General features: G+C 36.8%; 1 protein-coding gene across 6 annotated transcripts in view; it reads right to left on the minus strand.

Annotated features, from left to right (window-relative positions):
- The window catches only part of BCO2 (beta-carotene oxygenase 2), a 56,141-nt gene that overhangs the window by 12,997 nt on the left and 20,977 nt on the right, over window positions 1-22,167 (minus strand). For all 6 annotated transcript variants that reach the window (XM_082343514.1, XM_082343512.1, XM_082343515.1 and 3 more), the window contains 6 exons: window positions 9,675-9,886; window positions 9,371-9,486; window positions 7,862-7,964; window positions 2,814-2,942; window positions 1,356-1,516; window positions 269-436 (listed from right to left, as the gene is read on the minus strand). In XM_082343514.1, the coding sequence (XP_082199640.1) occupies window positions 269-436; window positions 1,356-1,516; window positions 2,814-2,942; window positions 7,862-7,964; window positions 9,371-9,486; window positions 9,675-9,886 (889 nt within the window). The remainder of the gene's footprint in view (window positions 1-268; window positions 437-1,355; window positions 1,517-2,813; window positions 2,943-7,861; window positions 7,965-9,370; window positions 9,487-9,674; window positions 9,887-22,167) is intronic.

Consider the following 22,167-nt stretch of genomic DNA (forward strand, 5'->3'; position numbering starts at 1 on the left):
TAAGGAACTAATCACAAGTGCTTCAAAACATATTTCTTGGCTTTCTTTAACATACTTTTTATTTATTAGGTATTACGTAAATACATACTTCAAATTATTTTGAAATATTAAATAAATAAATTACAAAGCTGTATCTTCAATGCTTTAAAACCATTCTCCCTCCTTATTTACAAGAGAGGCAAGAGAAACAGCTAATTCCAAACCCAAAGCCAGAACTTGGCTAGATCAAAAATATTTTGACAACTCCTGACAAATCAGAGAACTTTACCTGATCAAGCTCTTTCCCAGTTTTCCTAAGATTCTGTAGTTGGTAAACTTCTAGGCTTCTTCCATCATCCTGACAGCACAAATCAATTACGACACAGCCCTGGTCCTCAAAGGCATTGATTTGGTGAAAAGTAACAAAAGGTTTACTGTAGTACATCCCTGGAAGAAGCTGCAGGGGAAAACACAAACAGTGAAAAATAGATATTTTATTTTATTTCCTTTAGGGTACAGATCCACAAAGCTCAAATTAAGATTTCCCCCTCTTTAAGTGACAGGCCTGGTAGGTATAAAAACCAGAATTCGGAATGTAGAAGCAAATATGCTTTGATTTAAAATCATCTCATCTCATATTAATCAATGAACTGGGGCTATTTGATATAGACCAATCAACTGTTTCAACTAACTTCAAAGTTCTCATGAAATATGGCCCAATATTTTGAAGGATAAATAAATCCTAGACTCTTAACTACATGGTTAAATAGAAAATACTTCTATTAAGAATTTATGATAAATTAAGTGACTAATCCTTTGAAAAATGCACTCATTACTAAAATGGGATTTTTTTGGTAACGAAATTAGGATACAGTAAATTTAGGATACTATTTCTTTAGAGAGGTTAAAAAGTGGACAAATACAATAGTGTTATTAATCAGGAGTATATAGAAAGATATTTAACCAATATGCTTTAGACTTTGGTAGGATTATCATACTTACATATCAAGAAATCATAGAAGCAGCTAATAAAAATATCACTGCAAAAGTTACAGAAGACCTCTGCATGAACAATATCCTCTTTAGCAAATATTATTATATGGAAAAATCCATGCTAAAATGCTAAAAGGATTTCCTAGATGTCATTTTAATTGAATCAGATAATTTAAAGGATAAAACCATTTCCTACAATTTTCTAATATGCAAAATCCACTGTATTAATTAATAAATAACTAGCCCTAATTATGGAAGAAGGTAATATCCTTGATTAAGAATGTCTTATGCAAGTAATGCCCAGTGAAGGCAAAAGTCAATCACATGGAAATTTGCCTTCATGTCCAATCATTTTCACAATAAATACACTCAAAATTCTCCACCTGACCAGTGTGCTTATCCACCACATGAAACCGTGTATTATACTGGGGTTCCCAGCTTATTCCATCTGAAAAGGCCTTTCCCCGAATTTTAGAAGTGATGATTTTCCACAGATTCATCTTTAGAGGTTGTTCAATGAAGACAATGTAGTTCCTTGTCATTCCTAAAAGGTTCAAGCAAACAATAAAATGTTATTTGGCAAACTAGAGTTGTCTGAAATGTGACAGTTTGGGGACTTGTCTGAAGGCTTGGACACATTACTGCTGACCTAAACAAATGCCAGTCAGAAATAATTCTTCATCATTTCCCAGCTTTACTATATATATTTTCTGTTCCTACATAAAAACAGGAACTGCTTAGAATAGCTTGGGTTGAATGCCCTCAACTTGCTTTTTGTCTTTTTTTTTCTTTCTTTCTTGTCAAATTGTTTTGGTTTAGGAACAAAGAAGCATTATATTAAAGTGTCATTTATGATCTAGACCTGTATTCCTTAATCCTTTTGCTATTTATACTGGAGGTAACAATCCAGGAGCAGATTGGCTATAAAGGTTTAGGATGCAGAAGATAAATATTCTGAGAAAAAGCTGAATCAATCTACCTGGAATATGAATTGCCTCCCTCAAAATATAATCAAGGTCTTTCCTGTATGATTATTATTTGTGGTCTTTAAAGTTACCTAAAATATTGAATTCTGTCAATTTTTTATGGTCAAATTATTTTTTTAATTAAGACTTTATATTTTGGAGCAGTTTTAGGCTCACAACAAAATCGAGGGGAAGGTACAGAGATTCCCCATATACCACCTGTCCCCAAACACGCACAGCCTCCACATTATCAATTTCCTCCACCAGAGTGGTCCATTTGTTACAACTGATGAACCTACATTGACACATCACAATCACCCAAAATCCATAGTCTCTGTTGTGGAAACATGCATAAATGTTTTTTTTTTAACTTTGTATTTAGATATTCAATGACATATAACATAATATAAAACAACCAAAGAGACTGATTTCTATGACTAGAGGTTACTCATTGTGTCATCCTGGAGCAGGGGGCTGAAGGGAGAGGCTGTTCTCTATAGAGAACTGAAGTGGAGTTAGTGCTGGGTGACAAAATCTCAGCCTGACTCAATGTGCTGGGAAGGGACCAATGATTTCTTAAACTGACAACTATTTCCTAGAGCAGTCAATTAATTAAAAACTTAAAAATTAATTGGTGTTTCCAATTAATTTTTTAGTAATTGCTTGTATTAAAATATGTTTTCAATCAGTCAGTTGGCTAGGGTAAGAAGTATGTGACTAAACAGAATAAACTTAATTGGCATTAAAATGCAACCTTGGTCTCTTATCACCATACTCTAATAAACTGTATTAACAGAGTACTTGTCAAAATTTGTCCCTCTGCAACAGTTACTTTAAGGCAGGCCCCATTAAAATTTGTCTTATCTTTGGGCTCACCAAAGCTGTGGTAGTAAGAAGGTTTCATCCTCTCTGCAGAAGCAATAGAACATATCACCTGGGCTCCATGGATTGTCTCCCCAAGGTCTACTTTCTCCGGAGGAACGCGAATAACATTATAGCAAGAGCCTGGAAAATGGAAAGTCCTGTCTTAACTGTTTTACATTCACTTTAAGAAAAAAGATAACCCTTGCACTTGTGAACTAGGCAAAAGCAGTTAAGAAATTTATACAATATGCATGACACCCATATTTCATAAAGGGTTATTTCAAAGACTTGGATACAAAAAATATATTAACTTTATAAAAGGTATTAGCTAACGTTTTGAAACATCATACACAAAGTAATCATCCAACAGCTATTGTATTTTAATGTCCACAAATGGTTCCCCTCTAGCTCTCTGAAGATGAACTCAATCCCAGCTTCATAGGAAAAGATAAGGTAGCAGCCAGGAATATCCTCAAATTCTATTTGTCCTTCTTCCCACTCCCCAGCTCCAAAAACTACAATCTCCATTTGTACCTATGTCCAACTCCTTCCTTTCAGTCTTCTAGATCCCTGGGGTCACTTTGGGTCCCATCTCATCCTGTCTCATCAACATTCATTCATGCAATCATTCATCTGACTATTACTACTTCCTCAAGAATCAACTCAGGTACCCACTCCTCAAGTAGCCTTTCCTGACTCTTCCCCACCCAAAGGTATTTGGTGCCCCTCCTTTATGCTTTAATTATATCCTATACTGTCATAGTACTTATCTCATTGTACTATAATTTTCTGCTTATTTATCTGTTTCCTAGTAGACTGAGCTCTTCTGGAGCAGGAATTGTGTCTGATACATCTTTGCATATTCAGTACCAAACAATGACTTGGCATTTAGTAGGTACACTATAAATACTACTGACAGATTAACAACATATGTTTGTTAAATCACTCAATGAATGAACAAATATTGAGCTCATATTGAATTATCTTCCTGGTGTTAGAAGTGCCAATGTAGGTCCTGAAGAACTTAGGTAACTTATAGAACTTCACAATCACTAAGCTTCCTTTGGAACAAGATAACCATACAGTTCCCTACTCATTATCAGCAACTACTTACTGAGTGTCAACTATGTTCTAGGCACTCTTGTAAGAGTCCTAAGTACCATATCCTAGACACTTGTATACAGCAGTGTACAAAATAGACAAAAGGCTCTTCATTTATAAAGCTCAAATTCTAAAAAAATCATACAATAAGTAAAAATATAATGCATCAGATGATGAGAAGAACTATATTGAGAAATAAACCAGGGAATGGGGATTAGAAGTGAGTGTATAAGGATGGGGGCTACTGTTTGCAATTTTAATTATGGTGGTCTGGGAAGGTTTCACTAAGAAGGTGACATTTGAGTAAAGACCTGAAGGAAGTGAGGAAGAGAGCCTTGAGGATATCTGGGAGAAATGCATTTCAGGTGGAGAGAAGATCAGATGCAAAGATTCTCAGCCAAGAATAAGTTTGGAGTGTTCAAATATGAGCAATGAGGCTGGGCTTCCCTGGTGGCGCAGTGGTTGAGAATCTGCCTGCCAATGCAGGGGACACAGGTTCGAGCCCTGGTCTGGGAAGATCCCACATGCCGCGGAGCGACTAGGCCCGTGAGCCACAATTGCTGAGCCTGCGCGTCTGGAGCCTGTGCTCCGCAACAAGAGAGGCCAATAGTGAAAGGCCCGCGCACCGCGATGAAGAGTGGCCCCCACTTGCCACAACTAGAGAAAGCCCTCGCACAGAAACGAAGACCCAACACAGCCATAAATAAATAAATAAATAAAATTTAAAAAAAAAAAAGAGCAATGAGGCCAGTGTGGCCCTATCCATAGTAAGCAAAGAGAAAATTCTAGATGAGGTGGGGTGGGTTAAAAGGATAACTGGCTGATATGCTAAGAATAAACTGAAGTGGGGCAAGGGGGGAAGTAACGAGACTAGTTAAGAAGCTACTACAATAATTCAAATGAGAAAGAATGGTGGCCTAAACCAGAGTGGTGGCAATGGAGGTGATATGAGGTAGTCGGATTTTTGATATATTTTGAAGGCATTACTTAAATTACTTTTTGACCCATTAGATGTGGATGTAAAAGAGGTATAAAAAATGATTCCAAAGTTATCATCTTAAGCAAGTGGAAGGACAGAGTTACCATCAACTGAGATAGGGAACATTTTAAGCAGAGAAAGTTTAGAGGGAAAGATCAAGAGTTTGGTTTTAAACAAATTAATTTTGTAACATCTATCAGACATCTTAGTAAAAACACTGAGTAAGCAACTGATGGAGAGGTCTAGGTTAGGACATTATATGTTTTGAGAACCAATTATAAATAAAACACCATGCTTTATACAGTGATGAGTTATAAAAGAAATGAAAGACAAACTCTAGAGTTCCAAGAATACCATACTACTGTCTAACTGTTTATGTATTTTAAATTAGTACTTAAAACTAGCTGGATTAATGTTTAGAGGATTTTTTTTTAATTTTAAAAAGCCTTTTTAAAATACCTGGAAAGGTAGAAATTATTAGCAAGCACTTTATTTACAAAGAAAATCACTAAATTTCCCCCAAACGCATACTATCTAGTAGAGTTCCCTGCAGCTACATGTACATTTGCGTTCCAGTTTAAAAATTCCTCACTGAACCAAATAATCAAGTAAGAAAAAAGAAGTAAATCCAGTTTTAGTTGAGATTAGAAGATCAAGAGAAAAATTTCCTGTCTCAGCAATTGGATTAAGTGACAATTACTCAATTCACTAAATTTGAACACTGCTAGTTAATGAACTGTCCTAACTTCAAGTCTTGAAGGCATGAGCAAAGCAGACAGACACTCAGGAAACACCCAGCAGAGAACTGAATGCCTAGAGGAATGACCTGCCCAATACTGTGAGCCTAACTCTGGGAGACTCTTCAGGACTTTGTATAAACATCAAATTGAGGCAAAATAACAAGCACAGCCTCTGATGATTGGTGGCAAGGTTTCTCAAAGATTCATGGGCCACTTGCACCAAAATCACCTGGAGATCTTGTTAAAATGTACCAAGATAAGGAGTGAAAGTGTAGTTACAATGCAGACTCTTAACCCTTTTTCAGGTCTAGTGAACCAGAATCTCTGAAGATGAAGCTCAGTGATCTACATTGCTAGGAAGCATTCCAGATGGTTTTTAGGTGCTCTAAAGGCTGAGAATCACTGATCTAATGACTATTTATTTTAGAAAAATAATTAAGAATGGTTAAACAGTATTTCTCATATTATGAACTAGTTACGAAGTTATCTACTTGGGTATTAGAGTTAATTTATTAAGAAATGAATTTTTTTTATGATCAAATAAGATGCATGGACAAAATATTGCTGAGTCAGTTTACCCATTTGCTGAAAGATTTTACCTAAAAAGATGTTTGCTGTCTCCTATAACAGCTTTGAAGAATACATCCCAACCTGAGGTCGGGTAACAAAGAAGAGAGAGGGCTGAGTGATGAAGTTTCCAGGGTATCCTAACTCTTCTTGAGCTGGTAAAAAGCAAACCTGCAGTATTCATTTTCATATACACTCATACGTGTAAATATGGAGAGGTAGAGATGAACAACCCACAAAGTCAATTACTTACCATATGTATATATTAACCTATTCAAAAGTTAACCCATACAAAAGATTCGTAGGTTATAGATGACAGATTGACAGCTAAGATAGTCAGAAACTTCTAATGCTTATACTTACACATTCCTTTTCAAACAGAGAGAGAGATGTGTACTTGGGTACAGGATAATGAATGTGCATGCCTTGAGAGACGCCTCTGTAGTCAGTGATAAATAATTAAGATGATCTAATGGAGTGACTAGTAGCAAGTTTTTGTGTGTTACTCAGACTAGACACTTGAAGCTTGCCTAAGCAAGCATCTTAAATCTTCTCAAGGTTCACTGCCCTTGTCTATAAAATGGGGGTAATAACAGCCTTTCTTAATGCCATGGATAGACCTACAGATTATCATACTAAGTGAAGTAAGACAGACAGAGAAAGACAAATATCATACGACATCACTTATATGTGGAATCTAAAACATGATACAAATGAACTTCTTTACGAAACAGAAATAGACTGACAGACATAGAAAACAAACTTATGGTTGCCAAAGGGGAAAGGGGTGAGGAATAAATTAGGAGTTTGGGATTAGCAGATACAAACTACTATATATAAAATAAACAACAAGGTTGTACTGTATAACACAGGGAACTATGTTCGATATCTTGTAATAAACCATAATGGAAAAGAATATATATATACATATATATGTAACTGAATCACTTTGCTGTATACCAGAAACTAACACAACATTGTAAATCAACTATACTTCAATTTTTTAAAAATAAAAATAATAGTACCTTTCTCAGAGACTTTTATAAAGATTAAATGAGAAAATATATGGAAAAAAGTTAACACCAGCACATACTAGGCACTCAATAAATGCTGGTTATCGTTATTAGCCACTAGAACCTTCTGGAACAGATTAATAGGCAGCTGGGGAAGTATATGAATGACCAGGAAAGAGATGTGATGTAAGTGGTTGTGAATGCAACCAAACTTTAACCTTAACTTACTTTGTAGTGTATTACTCCCATGGTAATAATAAATTCCTTCCTATGTAATATACAGTATACCTTCTCTATATCTCTTTGCTGTAGCATTCTAAATTTCTTATACTTACAATATGGTACTTCCTAAAAATTCAAGTTTGAAAAATACATTACTCATCCCTACAATGCTTGTGAGCCAAAAAGCATAATGGAACATAAAAATGTGAGTCATGCTGAAAAGATCAAATAGAAAATCAGCTTCCAAGCATATGTGCAAAAAGACCACAGAACTTAATTATAAATTATATATTTTAAGTTCAGTAATGCTACTTCGGAGATTTCTTTCTCAACCTTTCAAATGAAGTTTCAAATATGTTAACATCTTGGCCATAATGGAATTGTGGGAGGACAGTTAACTCCCAATTATTTTTTAAAAGACCCCCATCCCAACTTTACCATGTTGCCCATAGGAGTTCCCCATGTTGTATGCTGTTCCATCTTTGTCATAATGAGGATGTGCAGTTGCTCCATTCACAGCAATAAATTTGCTCCAGTCTACCTGCAAATTTAAGACCATATAGAGACTTAAATATTACATGGGCAGATCTCTATTTAGATGCATAGACAGTAGGGATGTGTCAAATATTTTTAAAATAAGATATAAAAACTACAGTTTAAGCCCTAATGTCTCACCTCTGAGAAATAAAAATTATTTTTCCTACTAAAGAAAAAGAAACTAAGACCAAAGAACAACAAAACCAAACAAAAACTCTACCACCACCAACAACAAAAAATGGACAAAAATGATTATCCAGTACGAATTTTTTTTTTTGCCCAAGATCACAAGATCACAGGAAAGTTCAAAAGAATAAGAATTAAAATTAAAATTCTGGCCCAAAGTTTTATTTTATCTTTAATTAATGTGTAACATGAAGGCAGTCTGGGTCTAGATAATCTCCAGTCCAGTTCTACCTGTAGCTAGGCAGAAAATGAATTGGCAAAAATAAGTCTGACTATTGTAAATAGTGCTGCAATGAACATTGTGGTACATGACTCTTTTTGAATTATGGTTTTCTCAGGATATATGTCCAGTAGTGGGATTGCTGGGTCATATGGTAGCAACCTAATGGATCAAGAGATGAATGGATAAAGAAGATGTGGCACATATATACAACGGAATATTACTCAGCCATAAAAAGAAACGAAACTGAGTTATTTCTGGCGAGGTAGATGGACATAGAATCTGTCATACAGAGTGAAGTAAGTCAGAAAGAGAAAAACAAATACCATATGCTAACACACATATAAGGAATCTAAAAAAAAAAAAAATGGTTCTGATGAACCTAGAGGCAGGACAGGAATAAAGACACAGCTGTAGAGAATGGACTTGAGGACACGGGGAGGGGGAAGGGTAAGCTGGGATGAAGTGAGAGAGTGGCATGTACATATATACACTACCAAATGTAAAATAGATAGCTAGTAGGAAGCAGCTGCATAGCACAGGGAGATCAGCTCGATGCTTTGCAACCACCTAGAGGGGTGGGATAGGGAGGGTGGGAGGGAGACGCAAGAGGGAGGGGATATGGGGATATACGTATGCATATAGCTGATTCACTGAGTTATACAGCAGAAACTAAAACAACATTGTAAAACAATTATACTCCAATAAAGATGTTTAAAAAAAAGATTAAAAAAAATAAGTCTGTACTACTCTATTTCTCCTTAGCCCTAGCCTTCAGACATTAGGACTAAGGAAGAAGAAGTCTAGAACTATCTTTAAGGAAAACCCCAACCCCACAGGCCATTCTAACCAGGACAGAGGGTACACAATGACGTGAATCAGTGGGTAACTTTGATTTTGTTTAAGGATCCAATTTTTTCTTCAGATATTAGCTACTCTAAAAAGTATTTTGAATGGAGAGAAATTTTAGGGTTTATTATATTCATTTTTAACCTATATTTTACCTTTTCTGTTTTTTCCAGGGTTTCAATGTCCACTTTATTCATGAAGTTGGTTTCCGTACTAATGTAGTAATCACCCTTGTACTGCACATAGTTGACATTGGTGTTGTCAGTAATTGCTGAAATCAAACCCCAGAGTTATTTAAACACCACAACTTTCTCAAGGGAGAAAGCAGTTTAAACATCCTCTCATATCAAAAATATATATATTTCAATATTCATATTTATATAGATCGACATATATCATAATAATTTAAAGAATCATCACTATCCCCGGCAAATTCTGAGCATATTAAAGGCTGCTTACCAGGCAGTTCAAATTTTGACATGAAACGTTCAAAAACATTCTTGCATGGATCAGGGAGAGCCAATGTGCCAAATTCTGAGATCACAATTCGATCATGAACACTGTTGGCCTTATATGTATCACTCTGTAGAAACTTGCTCCTGTATGTCACTGTGCCCTTCTCCACCTTGAACTGGTGAAGTAAAGCCATTCCATCAAACCAGTGATTGTACCTTTAAACAGGAGCAAAAATAGAAAAATAAATATTAGGAAGATAAACATGGGGTCAAAATGAGAGATTTCAAATACAGAAATAAGGAAATGGGATGGGTTCCCAGCAGAACCTGCTCAGTCAAAGAACTTGAAATTAAGGGTTGATAGCTTTTGAGTATATCCTGGAGTATAACAATGAAAGAGCAACTTACATTCTCTTGACCCTTACCCCTTATCAAAAAGCTCACACATCAGAGGGCTAAATAAAAACCCTAAGCTGGTGACGCCTAAGATAATTCTGTCTTTAACCTATAGCCAAGATATCAGCATATGGAATGCTTGATATTTCTCAAATTAAAATGGATTCCAAAACTTTTAGAGATAGTTATCTTCATATCTTATACATATTACATTTTCTATTTATTTAAAATTTTTTCAAATTTATCAAAACTATGCTAAAGTAAGCAAGTAAGATGACTGTCTTTACTGGATAATCATTTTTGTCCATATAATTATACTATAGAAATGATGTGTCTAAATGATGGAACATCAAAACACTGTAAGGAAAAGTTTGTGCTTTGCTTTTAAAAGGGTTTAACATTATTTAGTCTTTTCTCTCATATGCTTGACAGATTGAATGCTTAATGTCTTCAGCATGAATAACAAGCTAAAAGGCTTGGTCTTCTCTTAAAGGCTTGTCTTAAAAGGCTATGGTCTTGAAAGCAGGGATTCAAAGAGATATTTGTACACCCATCTTACAGCAGCATTATTTACAATAACCAAAAGGTGGAAACAACCCAAGCATCCATCAGCTGAAGAATGGGATAAACAAAATTTAACATACATATATTAATATATATTACACAGCCTTAAAAAGGAAAGAAATTCTGTCACATGCTATAACATGGATAAACCTTAAGGACACCATCTAAATGAAATAAGCCAGTCACAAAAGACAAATACTATATGATAGCACTTACATGAGATATCTAAAGTAGTCAAACTCACAGAAACAGGAAGTAGAATGGTGGTTACCAGGGACTCAGGGGAGGGGGAAATGGAGAGCTATTGTTTAATGGGTATAGAGTTTCAGTTTCTCAAGATGAAAAAGTTCTGAAGATCTGTTTCACAACACTAACCTGTACATTTAAATATGGTTGAGTTGGCAAATTTTATGTGTTTTTTACCACAATTTTTTTTAAGCTGCAGGAAATAAAGGTTTTTTTTTTAAGGCCCTCTTTACGCAGTGATTTGAGATGACATCTTTATAATTTTATCATTTTTGATATGAGAGGATGTTTAAACTGCTTTCTCCCTCAATTTTATTGAGTTTATAAACCCAATTTCCATAAGTTCTTGGGTCCATTTCTGGGCTTTTTATTCTGTATCACTTGTCTATTTGTCCATTCATGCATCAATATCACAATGTTTTAATTATAGAGTCTTTATAGTATATTTTAACATCTGATAGGGCTAGTCCCCACCCCTCTCTGAGAATTTTCTTTATTAGTGTTTTCTTGACTATTCTTGCATATTTATTTTTCCACATGAACTTTAGTATTCATTTGTCTAACTTCCTTTAAAAACTGGAATTTTTATTAAGATTGTATTAAATTTAAAAATTAACTTAGGGAGAACTGACATGTTTGTGATGTTGAATCATCCATCCTATTCAAGAACAGAGGATCTTTCCATTTAATTGTGTCTTTTAGGAGTGTTTGAAAGTTTGCACATTTCTTATTAAACTCATTTCTAAGCATTTACTCTTCTTTGTTGCTATTTTAAATGAGGTTTGTTCCTACCATTATGCCCCCTAACTGGTTATTATTTGTGTATATGAAAGCTAGTGATTTCAGTATGTTAATTTTACATCCTGTTACCTCACCTTTTATTTGTTTGTGTTATTTTGTCATTAATTCTCTGCAGCTTTCCAGGTTTACTTTACTAATCCGTGTGCCTCTAATTAGTTTCTTTAGTCTAATTGTATTGGCTACATCTGGTTAAATATAAGTGAAGATAGTAGGCATCCTTTCCTTGTTTCTGCTTTAGAAAAAAACTTGTAATGGTTCCCAATTAATATTACTGGTTTTAGGACTAAAATGAAAATATATTAATTTATATCTGTGTGTAGATATATACGTGTATATATACGTATACATGTATATATACACACATATATACTCACATATATAAATATATGTATATATAAAATACATATATAAATTTGTATGTATGTGTGTATATATACATATATGTACAAAATCGTGTTAAGAAAGTATCCATCAAGTCCTACTATCTTGAGTATTTTTATGAGGAATGGATGTTGAATTTTGACAAACATTTTGTTAGCATTTATGGAGAAGATTATGATTATGACTATGATTATGATTATTTTTCTTGAGATCTATTAATATGGTATATGACAGTAATGGATTTCCAAATAATGAACCCATCTTGCATTCTTGGAATTAATCCTACTTGATCATAGTGAATTATATGTTTAATGTAGTGTTGGATTCTGTTTGTTAAGAAAATATTTATATTATATTAGTACTATATATTTCGTACTTTTTTATGGATATTCATAAATAATATGAATAATTGTCTTCTTTTTTGTAACAACTTTATCATGTGTAGATATCAATATTATACTTGCTTCATAAAAAGTGGGAAACTTCTCTTCATTTTCAATCCTTTAAAATAATCTATAGAGCACTGAAACTATCTGATATTTGAAGGTTTGGTAGAATTTCCCTGTGAAATAATCTGGGCCTAGTGCTTTTTTTTTTTTTTATAAATTTATTTATTTATTTTATTTTTATTTTTGGCTGTGTTGGGTCTTCGTTTCTGTGTGAGGGTCTTCGTTTCTGTGTGAGGGCTCTCTCTAGCTGCGGCGAGCGGGGGCCACTCCTCATCGCGGTGCGCGGGCGTCTCACTATCACGGCCTCTCTTGTTGCGGAGCACAGGCTCCAGACGCGCAGGCTCAGTAGTTGTGGCTCACAGGCCCAGTTGCTCCGCAGCATGTGGGATCTTCCCAGACCAGGGCTCGAACCCGTGTCCCCTGCATTGGCAGGCGGATTCTCAACCACTGCACCACCAGGGAAGCCCCCTAGTGCTTTTTTTAAGAAGCAGTTTCACAATAAGTTTCTTGTTTTCTTCTACAGAAATTGGTCTGTTTAAACTTTCTACCTCTATCAATTTTGGTATTCTGTATTTCCTCAGGGAATTATCCATTTCCTTGAGGTTTTCAAATGTATTTGCATAGAGGCCCACAAAATCTTCTATAATTTTTTATCTGTTTCAATGGCTTCTTTTTCATTGTCATTTCTTTCTTTTCTTCTTTTCTTTTTTTTTTTCTTTTTTTTTTTGGCCACACCATGCGGCTTGTGGGATCTTAGTTCCCTGACCAGGGATTGAACCCGTGTCCCCTGCAATGGAAGTGCAGAGTCCTAACCACTGGACTGCCAGGGAATTCCTTCATTGTCATTGCTTTCTCCCTTTTTCCTTGATACGTTAGCTAGTGGTTTCTCACTCTATTTTGGTAATTTTTTTATCAAAAAACATTCAAAACAAAATAGTTTCAATAATTATTGTTATTCTGGTCTAAATCCCAATAAAATCATGATACGTAGAGCCAAACACAATACTCTGTGTATAAACTCAGACACTCAGCTTCCTCATTTAAGATATTTCATATTCTTTTCTTTCTTTCTTGTTTTTATTTGTTACCACCTCAAATTGCTGACTTGCACTGAGCTGTCAAGCAAAACCCCTAATTTTTAACACATTCTGCTGTTAAACCAATCTCTTCCATCTTCATTATTGTAATAACTGGTTTTCTTGATCCATATTTACCTTTAATAAATTTTAACTTGTTAGATTCCATCTCACAAGATCCTTCTAGACCCTGTCATTCTATTCATTCATTTATTCAAATCAACCAACATTTTTTGAGTCCCTACTATCTGCCAGGCATTGTCCAAGCTCAGCAATTACAGGCATATAAATAACTATAATACAAAATGATTACTGCAACAATGGAGAAGTGTTAAAAAACGTTACCTATGCACAGGAGCAACAGGATGGAAGGATGAGGTTATCAGGGAAAGATCAAGAGGAAAGAAGACATTTAGTTGGTTCTTTAAGGATGTTTGCCAATTGGAGAAGAGTAGAAGGGTATCCTAGTGAGAGGTAATAAAAATTTTTAAAAAAAGGAAGAGCCTGAAGGCATATGGTATCTTGGAGGAATAGCCAGTAAACAAATTAGTGTGTAGACAGAGCCGTCAGTGGCAGGTGATGATGATAGAGAAACAGGTCAGCACAAGACCTACCAGCACTTAAATTTAAGGCTTAAAGAACTTCAACAGGAAAGCATGAAGTTTTGGAACAGGAAAGTGAAACTGTGAGACTTGTATCTTAAGAAGGTCACTCTGGACATAGAGTAGAATATGGGACAGAAAGAGGAGCATTCAGGCAATAATACAAGTGAGAAAAGATAAGAGACTAAACTGAAGCAGTACAGTTAGAAAGGAACAAATAGCAGAAATAAGTCAGAGATGACTGACAGGAGGTAGGCAGTGACAAAAAGAGAGTCCAAAAGTCACACCTGAATGGATGGTGATTCTTTAACTGAGACAGAGAATACATGAAGAGCAAGTATTGGGGAAAAGCAAACAGTTCAGTTTTGAACAAGAGTCTGAGCCGTTTGCAAAACATCAGGGTAGAGATGTTCCACAGCCAGTTGGGAAAATACAGGTCTAGAGCACAAGAGATGGGTGTGGGGTGGGAGAGAGATATTTGAGAGCATCTCTGTGTGACAGACATAGCCATAGGTGCAAATGGGATAATAACACCATCTACTGAGCACTTACTACATGCCAGGTACTGTGCTAGGCACTAAACCAACATCTTTTCATATAAATATATGTGTGTGTGTATATATGTGTGTGCACATATATTTATACAGTTGACCCTTGAACAACATGGGTTTGAACTGCATGGGTCCACTTATACACAGATTTTTTCAGTAGTAGATACTGTGGTACTACATGATCTGCAGTTGGTTGATGCAGAACCACAGATGTGAAGCAACCATGGGTATAAAGGGCTGACTATAAGTTATACGCAGTTTTCCCACTATGCAGAGGGCTGGTGCCCCTAACCCCCAAGTTGTTCAAGGGTCAAATATATAAATATTTATCCCCCCCTTCACATTGATTAGAGATGTGGAACTACTATTACCATATTACAGATGTGGAAACCACGGTTCAGAGCAACAACAAGCCCAGGGTCACAGGACAGGTAAGTGACAGAACAAGGATCTCAACCCAGTGCTGACTCCAAATCCTGGGATCTACAACACCTCCAAAAGTAAGGTGAACCATAAGAAGTTATATGGCAGGAAAGGGAGTGGAGAGAGAGGGCACTGAGGGAAAGAGGAGAATGAAAATGTACTGAGTGCCCATCCCTGTCAGCCACTGAATGAAGCACTTTGTATGCATTATCTCCTTTAATCATCATATCCAGTCATTAAAATCGATTTTATTAGCCCCATTTTTCATATGGGAAACCTTGCTCAAGATCATAGTGCTGATAAGTGGTGAAAATGAAATCTGAACCCACCCCATCTTATTCTAAAGAATGTATTATTTCTACTATAGCAAAGAAAACATACAATGAGAGAAAAGGAGGGAATGCTCAGGTCAGAGGCTGGGGAATATCAACATCAAAGGGGCAGTGAAGTGAGCAGCAAAAAAAATTATTTTAAAACATGCAATCAGAGAGACAGAAGAAGAATCAAGAGAAAGTGTTATGTGGGAATCCAGGACCAGAGAATGTTAAGACGGGTGGTCAAAAAGGTCAAATATTGTAGAAAAGTCAGGCTGAGGACTGGAAAACCCATTTCATTTAATATTTAACAGGCTTTGGTGACCTTTCTGAGAACTGATAGCATAGCACGGTGGGGTGAAAAGTCAGATGGCAGTGAACTGAGAAGACCTCAGTAAGCAGGAAAACAGAAACGGTGAGAGGAGGAAAGAGGGTATTTGCTGGAGAGGAAGGTGGGAAGGAATGAGGGTTTTCTTAGGAATGAGAGGACATTTGCAGGCTGAGATGAGGGGTTAGTGAAGGAGAAACAGATACAAGGGGAGGAGCATGAATGAGGAGGGAAGAGGGCCACTTCCTCTGATGATGATGAGAGGCAGGAGTAGGTACCTCTGTGGGGAGATGGGGAGGTGGGGAAGACAGCAGCTGAAGGAGCTCAAATCCAATTGCCCCTCTATCCATTATAAAGTAGGCAGGTCTATCTGTTGAGAGTGAAAGGGACAGGGAGAGTGATGGAGGCTTCAGGAAAGGGACCCTGTGGGAAGCTGGAAAGAGCTAAAGATTTCCTGGCAGCACCAAGGGCTCAGCTGGGGCTGGAAATCATAATTTTGTAATTGAATCAATCCGCAATGTTCTGTGTTTCCTCTAGAAGTGCTCAGGAGGCCTGGGCCCTGAGTGGAGGAAACCAGAAATAGGCTAATGTAGGACCAGAAATGGTCAGAGGAGAGGCAGAGATCGCCAAGGCAAAGGAAGTGAGGATGGTGGTGAGAGTGTATTTGAAGGGATTGATCGTGGAATCTGCACCTGGGAGAAGAAACTAAAGGAAAGCTGATAAACTGAGAAGATGGAGAAGAGTAAGAAGAAGAGAACTTGACGCAATTGAAAATAAGTTTCATGGGAATGGAGGAGTGTGGAAATTGGGGCTTTGAGCACCAAGTGGAGTTTCAGAGTTCAAGATTTCAGGGGTAGGGCAATTCTGTGGAATAAGATGCAGGATGTGGCCTCAGTACGTGGCCTTAGTGAAGTGGCACAGAGGGGGACAATCACTGCAGTGGGGACGGTCAAGGAATTACAAGGCTGGAGTGTCTTCATCATGGATCCTGAAGTCATTCCAGATGAGTGGTAAATAGTAAAATGCTGAGGATATTTACTATTCTGCCCAGAGTCCTATGATTTTAAAAACTGATAGGCATGCCTTCAATGCAATCATTGATAAAAAGTTTTTAATTGAAGAAAGGCCTTTGTCATGTCACTACTATGTCTGCATGTTGATCTTTTGAGTAGCATCTAACAAAGAGATCAGAGATTCACAACCAAGTGGGGCTATTCTTGTCCACAGGTTAAGAGTCACATTGACTTCAGGTCTCTACCTCTCCCTTTAAATCTAATTTGGGATCTCGAAGATGGTGAGTAGAAGGACATGCATTCACCCCTTCTTGCAAGAGCACTGGAATCACAACTAACTGCTGAGCAACCATCAATGGAAAAACACTGGAACCTACAAAAAGGATATCCTACATCCAAAGACAAAGTAGAGGCCACAGTGAGATGGTAGGAGGGGTGCAATCGCAATAGAATAAAATCCCATACCCGCTGGGTGGGCAACCCACAGACTGGAAAGCAATTATACCACAGAAGTTCTCCCACTGAGTGAAGGTTCTGAGCCCTGAGTTGGGCTTCCCAGCCTGTGGGTCCAGCAATAGGAGGAGGAGTTCCCCAGAAAGTCCAGCTTTGAAGGCCAGCAGGATTTGATTGCAGGACTTCCACAGGAATGGGGGAAATAGAAACTCCACTCTTGGAGGGCACACACAAATTCTTCTGCTCCCCAGGACCCAGGGGAAAAAGCAGTGACCCCATAAGAGACTGGGCCAGACTATCTACTAGTATTGGAGGGTCTCTTGCAGAGGCAGGGGACAGCTGTGGCTCACTGTGGGGACAAAGACACTGGCAGCAGCAGTTCTGGGAAGTACTCATTGGTGTGAGCCCTCCTGGAGGCTGCCATTAGCCAAGAGAATTCAGCACCACCAGACCAGCTTTGCAACAAATGCTAAAGGAACTCCTCTAGGCAGGGCAGAGACCAGAAACTTAAAATAACCTTGTACACATATAGACTGCTATATCAAAACCTCATGGGAACAGCAAGCCCAAAAACTACAATAGATAGACACACACAAAAGAAAAAGCAACCCAAACACAACACTAAAGATGGTCATCAAACCACAAAAGAATAGAAAAGAGGAAAAGAAGAAAAAAGACTTACAAAACAAACCCAAAACAATTAAGAAAATGGCAATAGGAACATACATATCAATAATTACCTTAAATGTAAATGAATTAAGGGACTTCCCTGGTGGAGCAGTGGTTAAGAATCCACCTGCCAATGCAGGGGATGTGGGTTCAAGCCCTGGTCTGGGAAGATCCCACATGCTGCAGAGCAACTAATCCCGTGCACCACAACTACTGAGTCTGCGCTCTACAGCCCATGAGCCACAACTACTGAGTCTGCGTGCCACAACTACTGAAGCCCGTGAGCTCTAGGGCCTGTGTGCCACAACTACTGAGCCCATGTGCTGCAACTACTGAAGCCCGCAAGCCTACAGCCCATGCTCCACAACAAGAGAAGCCACTGCAATGAGAAGCCTGTGCACCACAACAAAGAGTAGCCCCCACTCGCCGCAAATAGAGAAAGCCCACACACAGCAATGAAGACCCAACACAGCCAAAAATAAATAAAATTTTTTTAAAATGTAAATGAATTAAATGCTCCAACCAATCCTGCAGTACTAAGAGGGAAGTTTATAGCAATACAATCTTACCTCAAGAAACAAGAAAAATCCCAGATAAACAACCTAACCTTACATCTAAAGGAACTAGAGAAAGAAGAACAAACAAAACCTAAGTTCGTAGAAGGAAACAAATCATAAAGATCAGAGCAGAAATAAATGAAATAAAAATGAAGAAAACAATAGCAAAGATCAATGAAACTAAAAGCTGGTACTTTGAAAAGATGAACAAAATTGATAAACCTTTAGTCAGACTCATCAAGAAAAAAGCGAGGGGACTCAAATCAATAAAATTAGAAATGGAAAAGGAAAAGTTACAACTGACACCACAGAAATACAAAGGATCATAAGAACTACTACAAACAACTGTATACCAATAAATGGACAACCTGGAAGAAATGGACAAGTTCTTAGAAAGGTACATTATCCCAAGACTGAACCAGGAAGAAATAGAAAATATGAACAGGCCAATCACAAGCACTGAAGTTGACATTGTGATTAAAACACTCCCAACAAACAAAAGTCGAGGCCTGATGGCTTCAGAAGTTCTACCAAACATTTAGAGAAGAGCTAACACCAATCCTTCTGAAACTCTTCAAAAAATTGCAGAGGAAGGAACACTCCCAAACTCATTCTATGAGTCTACCATCACCCTGATACCAAAACCAGACAAAGATACCACAAAACAAGAAAATTACAGGCCAATATCACTGATGAACATAAGATGCAAAAATCCTCAACAAAATACTAGCAAACAGAATCCAACAACACATTAAAAGGATCATACACCATGATCAAGTGGGATTTATCCCAAGGATGCAAGGATTTTTCAGCATACGCAAATCAGTCAATATGATACTCCACACCAACAAACTGAAGAATAAAAACCATATGATCATCTCAATAGATGCAGGAAAAGCTTTTGACAAAATTCAGCACCCATTTATGATAAAAACTCTTCACACAGTGGGCATAGAGGGAACATACCTCAACATAATAATGGCCATATATGACAAACCTACAGCTAACATCATACTCAATGGTGAAAAGCTGAAGGCATTTCCTCTAAGATCAGGAATAAGACAAGGATGTCCACTCTCGTCACTTTTATTCAACATAGTTTTAGAAGTCCTAGCCATGGCAATCAGAGAAGAAAAAGAAATAAAAGGAATCCAAATTGCAAAAGAAGAAGTTGAACTGTCACTGTTTGCAGATGACATGATACTATTCATAGAAAATCCTAAAGATGTCACCAGAAAAATACTAGAGCTCAATGAATCAATTGAGCTCAATGATTCAATGAATCAATGAATTTGGTAAAGTTGCAGGTTATAAAATTAATACACAGAAATCTCTTGCATTTCTATACACTAACAACAAAAGACCAGAAAGAGAAATTAAGGAAATAATCCCATTTACCATTGCATCAAAAAGAATAAAATACCTAGATATAAATCTACCTAAGGAGGCAAAAGACCTGTACTATGAAAACTATAAGACGCTGATGAAAGAAATCAAAGATGACACAAACAGATGGAAAGATATACCATGTTCTTGGATTAGAAGAATCAATACTGTGAAAATGACTATACCACTCAAGGCAATCTACAGATTCAATGCAATCCCTATCAAATTACCAATAGCATTTTTCACAGAACTAGAACAAAAAATCTTAAAATTTGTATGGAGACACAAAAGACCCTGAATAGCCAAAGCAATCTTGAGAAAGAAAAATGGAGCTGGAGAAATCAGGCTTCCTGGCTTCAGACTATAATGCAAAGCTATAGTCATCAAAACAGTATGGTACTGGCACAAAAATAGAAATATAGATCAATGGAACAGGATAGAAAGCCCAGAAATAAATCCACTCACCTATGGTCAATTAATCTACAACAAAGGAGGCAAGACTATACAATGCTGGAAAGACAGTCTCTTCAACAAATGGTGCTGGGAAAACTGGACAGCTATATGTAAAAAAATGAAATTAGAACATTCTTTAACACTATATACAAAAATAAGCTCAAAATGGATTAAAGACCCAAATGCAAGACTGGACACTATAAAACTCTTAGAGGAAAACACAGGCAGAACACTCTCTGACATAAATCACAGCAATATTTTTTTTCGATCCATCTCCCAGAGTAATGGAAATAAAAACAAAAATAAACAAATAGGACCTAATTAAACTCAAAAGCTTTTGCACAGCAAAGAAAACCATAAACAAAAGGACAACCCACAGATTGTGAGAAAATATTTGCAAATGATGTGCTCGACAGGGGATTAGTCTCCAAAATTTACAAACAGCTCATGCAGCTTATATCATCAAAACAAATAACCCAATCAAAAAATGTGCAGAAGACCTAAATAGACTTTTCTCCAAAGAAGACATATAGATGGCCAAAAGGCACATGAAAAGATGTTCAACATCGCTAATTATTAGAGAAATGCAAATAAAAACTACACTGAGATATCACCTCATACCAGTCAAAATGGCTATCATCAAAAAGACTACAAACAATAAATGCTGGAGAGGATATAGAGAAAAGGGAAACCTTCTACACTGTTGGTGGGAATATAAATTGGTACAGCCACTATGGAGAACAGTATGGAGGTTCCTTAAAAAACTAAAAATAGAGCTACCATATGATCTTGCAATGCCGCTCCTGGGCATATATCTGGAGAAAAACATGGTCCAAAAGGATACATGCACTCCAATGTTCATTGCAGCACTGTTTACAACAGCCAAGATATGGAGGCAACCTAAATGTCCATCAACAGAGGAATGGATAGAGAAGATGTGGTACATATATACAATGGAATATTATTCAGCCATTAAAAAGAATGAAATAATGCCATTTGCAGCAACATGGACAGACCTAGAGATTGTCATACTGAGTGAAGTAAGTCAGACAGAGAAAGAGAAACATCGTATGATATCATTTATATGTGGAATCTAAAAACAAATGAACTTATTGAGAAAACAGAAAGAGACTCACAGATTTAGAGAACGAACTTATGGTTACCAGGGGGGAAGGGTAGGCAAGAGGGGCAGTTAGGGAGTTTGGGATTGACATGTACACACTGCTATATTTAAAATGGATAACCAACAAGGACCTACTGTATAGCACAGGGAACTCTCCTCAATATTATGCAACAACCTAAATGGGAAAAGAATTTGAAAAAGAATAGATACATGTATATGTATAACTGAATCACTTTGCTGTACACCTGAAACTATCACTATCACAACGTTGTTAATCAACTATATTCCAATATAAAATAAAAAGTTTAAAAAAAAAAAGAAATGCCCCCCAAATGTTTGCAAGTGAATTCTATTGAAAAGACATGAAAGATATGAATGAGACTTAGGGGTCCACAAAAGAGAAAGTTGTATATTATGATAACAAAAATAACTGATGATGCCTTTTAGAAATAAAAAAGAAAAGTCTCCCATGAAAATAAATAAGTAAATCTAAGTTGGGAGCCAAACCACTAAACTAAGCCTCAATTTGTCTTCTCCTCAACTTGAAGATACCTGTACTTCTCACCCAAGAGGCAGGCAAGACCTTGTTCTTGCTATAAATACCTACTGCTGGCTCTGAAAAAGAATTGATTTGAAGGACAAAGTAGACACTTATGAGGACCAACCACACCGCCCATTTTCCTTCTCCCACAAAGATCTTTATCTTAAAAGA

This window comes from Balaenoptera borealis (genome assembly GCF_965194805.1).
Source record: "Balaenoptera borealis genome assembly, chromosome: 11".
NCBI lineage: Eukaryota > Metazoa > Chordata > Mammalia > Artiodactyla > Balaenopteridae > Balaenoptera > Balaenoptera borealis.